Source organism: Entelurus aequoreus, linkage group LG16 (assembly GCF_033978785.1).
Source record: "Entelurus aequoreus isolate RoL-2023_Sb linkage group LG16, RoL_Eaeq_v1.1, whole genome shotgun sequence".
NCBI classification, from domain to species: Eukaryota; Metazoa; Chordata; class Actinopteri; order Syngnathiformes; family Syngnathidae; genus Entelurus; species Entelurus aequoreus.
In genome coordinates, this window is record NC_084746.1 from 25,738,622 (window position 1) to 25,750,664 (window position 12,043).

The 12,043-nt window shown below is 41.2% G+C and overlaps 1 protein-coding gene across 3 annotated transcripts; it reads left to right on the forward strand.

Moving 5' to 3' along the window:
• Positions 1-4: 4 nt before the first annotated feature.
• snap47 (synaptosome associated protein 47) lies at positions 5-11,628 on the forward strand. Of its 3 annotated transcripts, none has more exons than XM_062022477.1 (5): positions 5-350; positions 433-777; positions 896-1,392; positions 1,530-1,654; positions 9,730-11,628. In XM_062022477.1, the coding sequence occupies exons 1-5, from the start codon at positions 340-342 to the stop codon at positions 9,874-9,876; spliced, it is 1,125 nt and encodes a 374-aa protein (XP_061878461.1). In that variant the 5' UTR covers positions 5-339; the 3' UTR covers positions 9,877-11,628. The 3 variants fall into 3 exon arrangements, with proteins under 3 accessions (XP_061878461.1, XP_061878459.1, XP_061878462.1); XM_062022478.1 differs by having other exon boundaries at positions 87-109; positions 9,730-11,626; XM_062022475.1 differs by having other exon boundaries at positions 5-777; positions 9,730-11,623.
• Positions 11,629-12,043: the final 415 nt, after the last annotated feature.

The window sequence follows — 12,043 nt, forward strand, 5'->3', positions numbered from 1 at the left end:
ACTTACTTCCGGAATAAACACTCCTCTTAAAAACATACGCACCCCAACAACATGCTGGCACTATAGTTTTATTTAAACGGGAATGTGTTTTTTTAAATGGGTGATACAGGTAGGTTAGTTTCAATATATATATATATATATATCAAATTGCTAATAACGGACGAGAAAGATTCCATTTTTTGACGACTTAGCTGCGAAAATAACGTCGTGTGCGTGTAGCAGGTTAGATCCGTAAAAGCTAGCTCGCATCCTAAATTAGCCTGCAGAACCCCACACAATGAGCCGGGGCGTTTTCATCCACAGCTGGCCCGGCTCCTACTACATTAACTCAGACAAAAGATGGGAGAATGGTACGCTCTCCCTGAGCAGAACCACGCTGTGTTTCATCTCCAACCAAACGAAGGAAAACCTTGCCAGCTTCTCCCTCTCCAGGATCATGGAGATCAAAATGGAGTCGTCCAGCTTCATCTTCAGCACTCTAACAGTCTTGGAAGAAGGCAACGCCAAGCACTGGTTCGGTTCCCTGAAGCCCAATAGGGTGGTGGTTTATAACGTACTGGAGCATTTCTGGAGGGAACGCCTCTTGTCCCCCGGCTCAGAGGCCAAGGGGCAAGCCGAAAATCGGACCTCCAAAGGCCGGGACCTCATCAGCCTTGTGGCCGGGGATCAGAGGCGACTGGAGGACACTGGGACTGTGCTGAGCCACCAAGGAGAGCAGTTTGACCACATGATCCAAGACCTGGAGAAGATTGACTCGGACCTGGGAGTGGCTGATAAGTATGACACTTTCTTCAGCTCAGATGTGTCCAATTTTGGAATATAATGGAACAATGAAGTGCTCTTTGTAAGAGAAAAGCTCCTACTATTTATTTAATGGAGAGTGTGTGTCTTGCAGGTTCCTGTCACAGCTGGAATCTCCTTCCTGGTGGCCTTTTGGGAAAATTCCACGGAAGATTCAGCAGGAAGCCAAGGCCGAGGATGCTGCTCTGGCGGCTGCCGCAGCCTACAGAGGCCCCGACAGGAGTAAGGTGATTGCAAGCATCCCGGCTATCGTGTCCAAAGGCAGAGATTGTGACTTGAAGCCCGGCTGTCTCCTGGTGCTGGTGTCCTCGCTGGAGGTGAGGAACACCGGCTGCCAGCTGCTGCACTGCTTCCAACGAAACGAAATAGACGAAATCCAAGTGCACAGCCCGTACGAGATCACGGTCAGGCAGAGGTTTATCGGGAAGCCGGATGTTTGCTACCGACTCTTGTCTGCAAAGATGCCGGAGGCGCTGTCCGTGCTGGAGATGCAGTACAAGAAGAAGGTGGAGTTCACCAGTGAATACGCTGCCTTTAAGGTTTCTCCTGCTTCACCTTCGTGTGTCCCTGAGGGCTCCATTTCCTGTGATGGTAAGAAGACTGACTGTAAATGTGACCACTTAGTGGCAGTATAGCACTGCCAAGCCATCAAGGACACAAAGCATTGCCTGTTACTCCTAACAGGACAACACATGCTTTCTCTCACTTTCACCATCTCCAACCCAAAGGTCTGTCGCACAGGGGCCAGGACACGGATATCCCGATGGAGGTCGCAGCAGGAGAGCTGTCCCAGCTGCACGTGCAAGTACTCCAGCCGACCGTCAGCCAGGCCGAAGCCCAAGAGCTCAAACAGGTGAAAAGCATGTGGACCATTCAATCCCATGTATGGGATTTTCGCTCCTAAAAAAAATGAAGACACACAATGTAAACAATGTGAGGTGGTCAAAAAGATTTTTTAAAGTACCGGTATGCTATCTTGTATGTAATGCATACAGTACATCCTTAAAGTTTTATATTTATTAGACAAATGAGTAATGACTTATGAACAATTACTTGACAAGTAGGGGTGTAATGATTCGTTTTAACAACGATTCGATTCGATATTTCTGGTTGCTGAGACAATTCAGGAATGATAGTAATTTTTTTAGAATGATACAATCAATACAGTAACATTTTAGCAAAATAAATCAAGCAGTGTGACTGTGAAATACATAGTGGATACTAGGGCTGCAACAACTAATCGATTAAAATCGATTATAAAAATAGTTGGCGGTTCATTTAGTCACCGATTCGTTGGATCTATGCTATGCGTATGCGCAGAGGCAATGTTTATTTATTTATTTATTTTTTTAAAATTTTTATGAACCTTTATTTATAAACTGCAACATGTACAAACAGCTGATAAACAATAATCAAAATAAGTATGGTGCCAGTATGCTGTTTTTTTTTTCAATAAAATACTGGAAAGGATAGAAATGTAGTTTGTCTCCTGTATCCGATTATTAATCGATTAATCGAAGTAATAATCGACAGATTAATCGATTATCAAATTAATCGTTAGTTGCAGCCCTAGTGGATACCAGACACTGCAGGTGAATTTTCTTATATTCCTGTTATTTCTTGTAAGGGAATTATTTATAAATGAATTATGGATACAAAGAAGCAAGTAAAGAACAATTAATTGTCAATGCATTCGCATCTTATTTGAATAACGTGCAGCCAACACTTAAGGTTGAATTAACAAGAGGAAACACTTTCTGCTCACATTTTAAACATTTAAGCATTTTTCAATAAAAGTAGAGTAACCAACATTTTAAGAGTAAATTTACCTGCTAAATAATGTTCCCCTGACCCGGCCATACAAAATCTGTTCTCTGCCCTCGCATCGCCGATGACAGACAACCTCTTAGGTTTGCGGCAGCATGTATGCCCCCTCATCCTTGTTGATTGCGTTGGATTTCTAACTTCCATAGCCTCCTTCATCCATCTCTTCTATGTTTTAGTTTCTCATGAAATGATTTCTCCTTGTGTTCCAGGAATCAGTGCGTCGCTTGCACCGCTGTCACTTCCATTGTGTCGGCCGCGTCTTCTGTGGTTTAAAATTGTGTTGCGGCTTTATCATTGTGTTGTTTGTATTTATTGTGGCTTTTGCAATCGTACTGTAGCTGAAAGTTATGATTTTGAAATGACCGGCAGTGGAGAAGGAGAAACACAGTTGTAGACACACGCTCAGTCGCCTTCCTAACAAGCCGTAACAACCTCAGGGAGTCAAAGCTCACGTTTAAACACTGAATACACATACACCCAAACTCTCAGAGGACTCCAGTCACTAGTGGACCACTCTCGCACACGTCACACACAACAGCACCACTTCTTAAAGGCACACAGATCTTTTATAGGGTTGGGTATTGTTTGAATTCAAACGATTCCGATTCCGATTCCGATTCCTGACGATTCTCGATTCCGATTCTTTTCAGAGGCAGGGTCAAAAAAAAGTTTAGGATATTTTAAATGAGCTAGCTAACCTACAGTCTTTCTGAATGAAATAGTCTGACATTCTCCATCAATTTTAATTCTATTAACTTTTTATGAACTTTACTATAAATTCCTCACAGGGCTGTTTTCAACTAGAATATAAATATCAAATCTATGAACTTGAATATAAATATTATAAATTATGAATACATTTTCCCAGGGGTACACTTTCCTCAAGAGAGCTTTATTTTTGAAAACCTCATGAAAACACATTTACACTTAAGTGTACGATGCTGCAGGAAACCTCATGAAAACACATTTACACACACAAGTGTATGATGCTGCAGGTACTTAAAAATGTTACCGTGCTCCCACTGATGGGCTAACCTGGTGCAGAAAAGCAAATAAACAATAAGAAACAACTTGCAAAACCCAGTCCAGATTAGCAGCAGGTACAGTATGAAATCAGAGACAGTTCTTGTTTAGGAAAATGACCATATCCGCCTTCTCAGGCAGGATGCGTGAGCGTTCTGGACAGATAGTGTCTCCTGCTGTGGAGAATACACGTTCGCTGGGTGTGGAAGAAGCTTGAACGCATAAATAGGAGAAAGCGAGATCTGACAGCAAAGGATGTTGGTTCCACCGGACCACCACCATGCAGCAGGGTCGTCAGACATAAGTATCGGTGGAACGTCCTGGTACATCTGCAGCTCTCTCTCCACTCGTTTCTTGATGGACATGGAGCTCTGTTATTTCGCGGTTATTTAATTTTTTTTTGTAAAGTAAAGCCACACTTTCGAACACCGACGCCCACTATCCATGCTGGAGCTTGACTGACTCGCTCGGCTATGCTAACACTTCCGGCGGTGGGCGCTTCTTCGTTGGTGTTCAGCGGCTTCTTCTTCCGGTTCGGCGGACATATTTTTTTCCAGTCGGCGGACTGGGTATCGAAACTAGGAATCGAAATTTAAACTTTTGAACAATTCCAGGAGAATCGGAAAGTTAGTCCCGGTTCCAATCGATACTCGATACTCGATACCCAACCCTAATCTTTTACAGCAATCTTGTATCGATACCTATCTCTTGGAATCCAAACTTGCCAAGCACAAATCGATATACTTGAAATTTAGGAATATACAGTACATCCATATATTGGTGTATTGATTAATTGTTACACACTTATTGCTAAGTCCTGCCTGTTTTCCTTAATGGCGGCCATGTTTTTAATGCAATCCTGCTCAAATGTAACCCACATGTGCTTGTCAGTCCCTAAAGGTTTGCACCCTTAAGTTACAGTGAATGTTTGTGTAGAGCTCCTTGAGAAATTTCAAGTCAATCCAACTTATTGGGTTTGATAACAGCGCCACGGTCTTGGTATTTTTCAGAAAACTAATATCACATGTGCATGTTTTGACAAAAAAGTTGCAACATATGTGTCCTTGTTTTTTCACACGACGCTATGCTGCAGTTACTTCCACTGACCACTAGATTAGCTACTGCACTATCTCATTGGGTACACACAATACAAGAGCTGTATCAAAATATCTGTCTTCCCAAAGACATTGCATCAGGGCAACCAAAATATTAGGAATCGCCTAAGTTAAGTATGATGTGTACCTAATAAAGTGTCTGAGGTGGGTTTGACTGTGCCCGTTGTAAATAATCCTTTGGTTTTAGTAGCATATATTTTAATAGTTCCGTTCCAAGCCGCAGTGCATACACTGGGATTTTTTTCCCCCTCAGTTTTATGTAATGCTTCAAGCTTTCAAATAAAAAACAAGGATTTTGGTGAGACCACAAACCAAAGTCCGTGCAGGCTTTAAGGGCGGGAAAGAGACATTATCGGTTCTTGTGGTGTGACTGCACGACACGTTTGGGCTCTTAGAGACACGTAACATCAGAAAGGTCAGTTCGGGGATGGCATTTGGTTACATCATAAGTGGTATTGAGATAAATGAACTTAAAACAGGTAATTATTTACAATGTTGAGGGTTTTGTTTGGCCACAACATTAGGTACACCTGCACAATCCAATCACATGTAATACAAGAGCCCCATTAATGTATACCATTTAGAGGTAATAGATACAAAATATATAGTTTTAATAAAAAAGAGAATATATAAAAATATATATATGAATTCAAAATCATTTAGAGATTATTTTATATCTATAATTGTACATTTTAATTTATGTCATGTCTTTATTGTAAAAATAATTTGTAGAAAAAAAATCACTGTCATTGTAATATTCTAGTTTCATACTGAGAGGTGTTTCTATTATTTTCCACTGACCCAAACATTAAATTTTACCACTGCAACTGACACCTTTCCAGTTTTACCTCAGCAACTAGATTTTATAGTCATAAATAAAGTAGTGAAATTAAGCACAAGCAATACATTTTAGTCATAGATCAAAGATCCTCCCTAACTCCTGCAAAAAATATTGAATGCCAAGACTTTGAGATAACAGACAAGACACAAAACTACAGTCATTTTAATTGGCAACTTTCTGGCTTGAAGAAAAAGTAAAACAAATCAAGAAAATAAATTGTAGTAGTCAGTAACAGTTTAATTTTTAGATTTAGCATTGTGAGAAATATGGAATCATCAACCTGTGTCCGATTAAATCTGTTCATTAGTCTGCATTTAAAGATGAGTGTTCACACCTTGTAGAGATGTTGGACCAGGTGGGAAAAACAGACAGCCGGTGCGACTGGTGAACCTTAACAAGACCTTCACCTCATCAAGTAACAATGCCCAGGTCCATGTCACAAACAAGTTAACAACGACCTGAAAGACCAGGGGCCTCATCTATTAAGAGTTGTGTGGATTTCCTACTAATAAAATGGGGTATGCTCATATCCAGAAAATATCGTAAGCACAGTTTCAGATGTATTAAGGTGTGCTCACGCATTAATCCAACCACATTTCTTTTGTACATCCCAATCAACGTGGAATTGAGCGCATATGTTGCACGTCCTGGCCATGCCCTGTCTAATCCCATTTAAGTACGCAAATCATATTTAAATTAGCCATATGCCTGAGATCCCGCCCTCCACATTTAGAAAACAAAGATAATGAGCAAGAGCAAAACAAGACATGTAGGTCCTTCTTGCTGGAGTGCAAACATTTATTAAATTCCACTATTGTTGCAAGATTGTGCAGCACTGCATGCACCGGGGGAAAACTGTGGTTAGGTGTTTTACATTTACGCATTTAACATGAGTATACTTTGCACACAGAGACAATCATGGGCATGTTAACCAGAAAACAAGCAGCAAGTCACTAACTTTAACCTCTGACTCGTAATGATGCTGCAAAAACGGGATATAACATTTGGGAGGCACATAGGCTCAATGTGCATCAAGTGGATAATATTGGGACAATTACCTAAATACATGTACTCATCAAGAAGTCACAACTCTTACACAATGCCAGCTTGTAGTTAGTTCCCAACCATGCAGTTACTTAGAATGTAAGAATCACATGTTAAACCAGGCCATATTGCTACAATGTTGCTTCATTGTTTTTGAAAATCACACATGATCTGTACATCGATCGAATGAAAATGTTTCCTGTTGAAATTGACATATTGACGTGACATGTGTGTCAAATGATGACGCTTTTAGAGCCATGTGTGTGCAGTCGATATCTCCAATTACATTAGGAAAACCAGCTGTTGCTGCAAATTGCGCTTTAACGTTGGCTCTTTCGGCTGCACTGTATGGTAAATTGATATACTTTACTAACATGCCGATAATTCCGTGCCATGCGCCTGGCATGACTCGGTTCAGGGTCGACTGGCACAGTCCCGATCGGATGCCAAGCTCCCTCTGGATTGCCCAAGTTGTGAGGATACCCAGTGTGGTTAAAATCTTTATGGACACAGGCAGTGCATGGCCCCTCGCCGTGGTGTGTTCAGCAAGGTGTGTTAATAGTTTAAAGGTCTTTGAAGTGCACATCAATCAGTCTGAGGAATAATAGTTTGCACATGTTGTTATTTAAACAGTTACCCAGCATCACCTTTGTGTGTCGCTAAATTATACACGTGTGCGTACGCCAGCCACAAATTGGACGTGAGGCACCGCACATTTCCATGTTCAGTTCACGCCTGATACTAGAGTTAGATGATTATGGAAAAACTAATAACGATTATTTTGATTGCTATTGAAATCACGATTAATAACACAATTATTCATTAATTTAAAAACATAACTTTTTTTTGTACAGTCAAAACTCAACTTTAAATATAATTGAAAAGAACAACTGGATATGAATTAATAACGACTAAACAAAAACAAGTAAAAGGTAATAATAGTAACAACAATACATTTAAATACGTAAAAATCGCAATATAAAAAAAAAAAGAAAACTAAGATTTTCTTTTTAAATGTTTAAAAATTCCAGTTTTTACCTTTTACACTTATTTTACCACCATAGACAGTGTGCTTTTTGTGTCATACACTACCGTTCAAAAGTTTGGGGTCACCCAAACAATTTTGTGGAATAGCCTTCATTTCTAAGAACAAGAATAGACAGTCGAGTTTCAGATGAAAGTTCTCTTTTTCTGGCCATTTTGAGCGTTTAATTGACCCCACAAATGTGATGCTCCAGAAACTCAATCTGCTCAAAGGAAGGTCAGTTTTGTAGCTTCTGTAACGAGCTAAACTGTTTTCAGATGTTTGAACATGATTGCACAAGGTTTTTCTAATCATCAATTAGCCTTCTGAGCCAATGAGCAAACACATTGTACCATTAGAACACTGGAGTGATAGTTGCTGGAAATGGGCCTCTATACACCTATGTATATATTGCACCAAAAACCAGACATTTGCAGTTAGAATAGTCATTTACCACATTAAGAATGTATAGAGTGTATTTCTTTAAAGTTAAGACCAGTTTAAAGTTATCTTCATTGAAAAGTACAGTGCTTTTCCTTCAAAAATAAGGACATTTCAATGTGACCCCAAATTTTTGAACTGTAGTGTATATACAATTTCATAAAATATGTGTTAATTAAATCCAAAAACCGTCACATGTTATGGTGCAATACATTTATGGACACTTTTGACCAGTATTTTACTTCAAAGCATAGTAATTGTGTAAATCTATCAAAAAGTGCTCTAAGTACATTAAAAGTGCTCTAAGTACATTATGCTTGTATGAGGCACTTTTTTGAAACCTTTATTTTGTTAGTGCAGTTAGACCAAATGTTACGCACAGCGCTGTTATTGTGAAGGGGGAAGTGTGCTGTTCTGAGCTCGTCGTGTAAAGGTGACTTGAGGCTGTTTGAAAGAAAATAAAAGTGTGAGCCTCAAGTTGCAACTGCTGTCCTGTTTGTACATTGATCTTACATCGTCTTTTACAACAACACAAGAAGATGAGATGTTTTGTGGGTATATGGATTGTTCTTTCTAGCTTTGTAGGTTAGTCGGTGTTTGAAGTGGCCGTCTTGACATTGTTTAGTTCAGGACAGGGTGGTTGAGTTTTTAGGGATAAATGAGCGGTACTGGACCTATATGTTCCCAAACAAATGTTCTTTCTCCTCACAATGACAACAATTCAATCACTTTGATGTACATGTTTGTGATATTCTGCGTTAACAGCGGATTTCGTTTTATTGGCCAATTCTGTGATTCTGTCCTTGGTTATGTAAATGCGGTAATCATATGCCTTACTTTTTTTTGTTGAGTTTAGTGATTATTGATCAGGCATACAAGTGCTGTTTGAAAAAGTATCAACTGTGTTGAGATCCCAAATTTCTAATTTACATGCTCTTTTTTCACTCATACGCTCAGTCATCCATTTCACCATTACAAGCTCAGGAATTTGCATACATGTTGCACGGCTCATTAATATTTTTTTGGATTATAATATTTTTATGATCATGAGAAGTCAAAATCAAAATCGTGATTGAAATTAAATTAATTGTCCAGCCCTATTTCATCCATCTCAACATTGCCGTGAAAAAAGGTGTATGGCAGGTTTTTGTGCGTACGCACGCTTTATACATGAGGCCCCAGGGAGATTGACATGAATCATCGAGAGATGTCGATTCAAACAAAGGAGAGGATTATCAAACTTTTTCAAGACGACAAATCATTACGCAGTGTCGCAAAATATGTTGATTGATCACCACACTCCGCAACCCCCAAAGGGTCAAACGGTAGAAAAAAACTAATAACATCCTCCAATACTGGCGATTCCATCATTTATTCCAGGTGTTGTATATAATGGGAGCGCTCTGCTGTTTTGCAAGCATCTACAGAGTGACCCAAACCTTACACTTCCTCTGCAACTGCTCTTTATTTCTCATATTCTTATGCTTCATTATTATTATTAAATCTGTCTTTTTATTTGTGTCCTGTGCCTCGCTTGACCACAGGGTGTGTAATGACTTTAACAAACGTGTGTGCGTACGTGGGTGTGTATGTGTGCGTGTGTGTGTTTGCAGATGCTGATGCAGCTGAAGAACCTGGCTCTGGAGGCAGAAACGGAACTGGAGCGGCAGGACGAGGCGCTGGACGTCCTGACCAGCTCCACGGACCGAGCCACCATGCACATCGAGAAGCACACCTGCCGCATGAAGCGACTGCTGTGAGGACAGGCAGGGACATTAATTTATTTATTTCCTCCTTGAGGTGAAATAGTCTTTATTATTTATTTATTGGCGTTTTGTGCGACTCTCGCAATCATGGAATACTTGGCATTAATTAATTAATAAATCATTAATTAAACTACCATGAAACAATATAAAGCTAGACAGTTCTTAGTGAAATGATTACCATTATTATTATTAAACCCTAGTTTCCTGGAATGTTAAGCATATAGTACAACGCGTCGCTCGGCAAAAACAATGCTCAAAGTGCACCCACTTGTCAGAAGACAAAGTGCATGTTGCACTGTTGCTTTATCACAAAGACACGTCCATCATGTTGCATGTCTGTCAATGGACACACTACAGCAGGACAAAAACTGTAGTTCCTGTGTAATATGAATACTCTAAAGCAGGGGTGTCCTAACTCTTTGACTTTGAGGCCACATTGGGATAAAACAGTTTGGCCAGGGGCCAAAAGCAGACTGCATTTAAAGTAACAATATGCACACACACATATATGTTTTGTGTGTGTGTATATATGTATATATACACACACATAATGTGCACTATATTGCCAAAAGTATTTGGCCACCTGCCTTGACTCACATATTAACTTAAAGTGCCATCCCATTCCTAACCCATAGGGTTCAATATGATGTGGGTCCACCTTTTGCAGCTATTACAGCTTCAACTCTTCTGGGAAGGCTGTCCACAAAGTTACAGAGAGTGTTTATAGGAATTTTCGACCATTCTTTCAAAAGCGCATTGGTGAGGTCACACACTGATGTTGGTCGAGAAGGCCTGGCTCTCAGCCTCCGTTGTAATTCATCCCAAATGTGTTCTATCGGGTTCAGGTCAGGACTCTGTCCAGGCCAGTCAAGTTCATTCACAGCAGACTCTGTCATCCATGTCTTTATGGAACTTGCTTTGTGCACTGGTGCATAAAGTGGACCGCTCCAAACTGTTCCCACAAGGTTGGGAGCATGGAATTGTCCAAAATGTTTTGGTATCCTGAAGCATTTAAAGTTAATTTCACTGGAACTAAGGGGCCAAGCCCAACTCCTGTAAAACAATCCCACACCATAATTCATCTTCCACCAAATTTCACACTCGTCACAATGCAGTCCGAAATGTAGCGTTCTCCTGGCAACCTCCAAACCCAGACTCGTCCATCAGATTGCCAGATGGAAAAGCGTGATTCATCACTCCAGAGAACGCGTATCCACTGCTCTAGAGTCCAGGGGCGACGTGCTTTACACCACTGCATACGACGCTTTGCATTGGACTTGGTGATGTATGGCTTAGATGCACCTGCTCGGCCATGGAAACCCATTCCATGAAGCTCTCTGCGTACTGTACGTGGGCTAATTGGAAGGTCCATGCAGTTTGGAGCTCTGTAGCAACTGACTGTGCAGAAAGTCGATGACCTCTTTGCAATATGCGCTTCAGCATCCGCTGACCCCTCTCTGTCAGTTTACGTGGCCTACCACTTTGTGGCTGAGTTGCTGTTGTTCCCAAACTCTTCCATTTTCTTATAATGAAGCAGACAGTTGACTTTGGAATATTTAGGAGCGCGGAAATTTCACGACTAGATTTGTTGCACAGGTGGCGTCCTATGACAGTTCCACGCTGGAAATCACTGAGCTCCTGAGAGCGGCCCATTCTTTCACAAATGTTTGTAGAAACAGTCTCCATGCCTAAGTGCTTGATTTTATACACCTGTGGCCAAGCCAAGTGATTAGGACACCTGATCGAGGGATCGAGAAAGTTTACGTTCACGCCGTGATCCCTGCAAGTAACCGCGCTGCTCTACTCCATGGCAACGCGGCGAAACAAAAAACTTTCAACTCGGGTACCCTCCCGTTCTGGCGTCCAGGGGCAGTCTGGGCGGAGATCTGGTAGCAACACTGCTGCCGGTCTCCAACCAAGAATACTGCAACTGAACGTTGAAGGGCTCACAGATGCCAAAACATCCGTCATCGAGCACATGGCCCACACCACCCAAGCCATGGTCATCCTCCTTCAGGAAACCCACCGCCCAACAGCGGACAAGCTAGCGATCACCAACTTCACGCTAGCTGGGTCAATCCTGAGCAAGAAGCATGGCCTTGCCACGTTTGTCCACAACGATCTGAGCTGGACCCTCGCCGATCGATCACCGGACAACTCC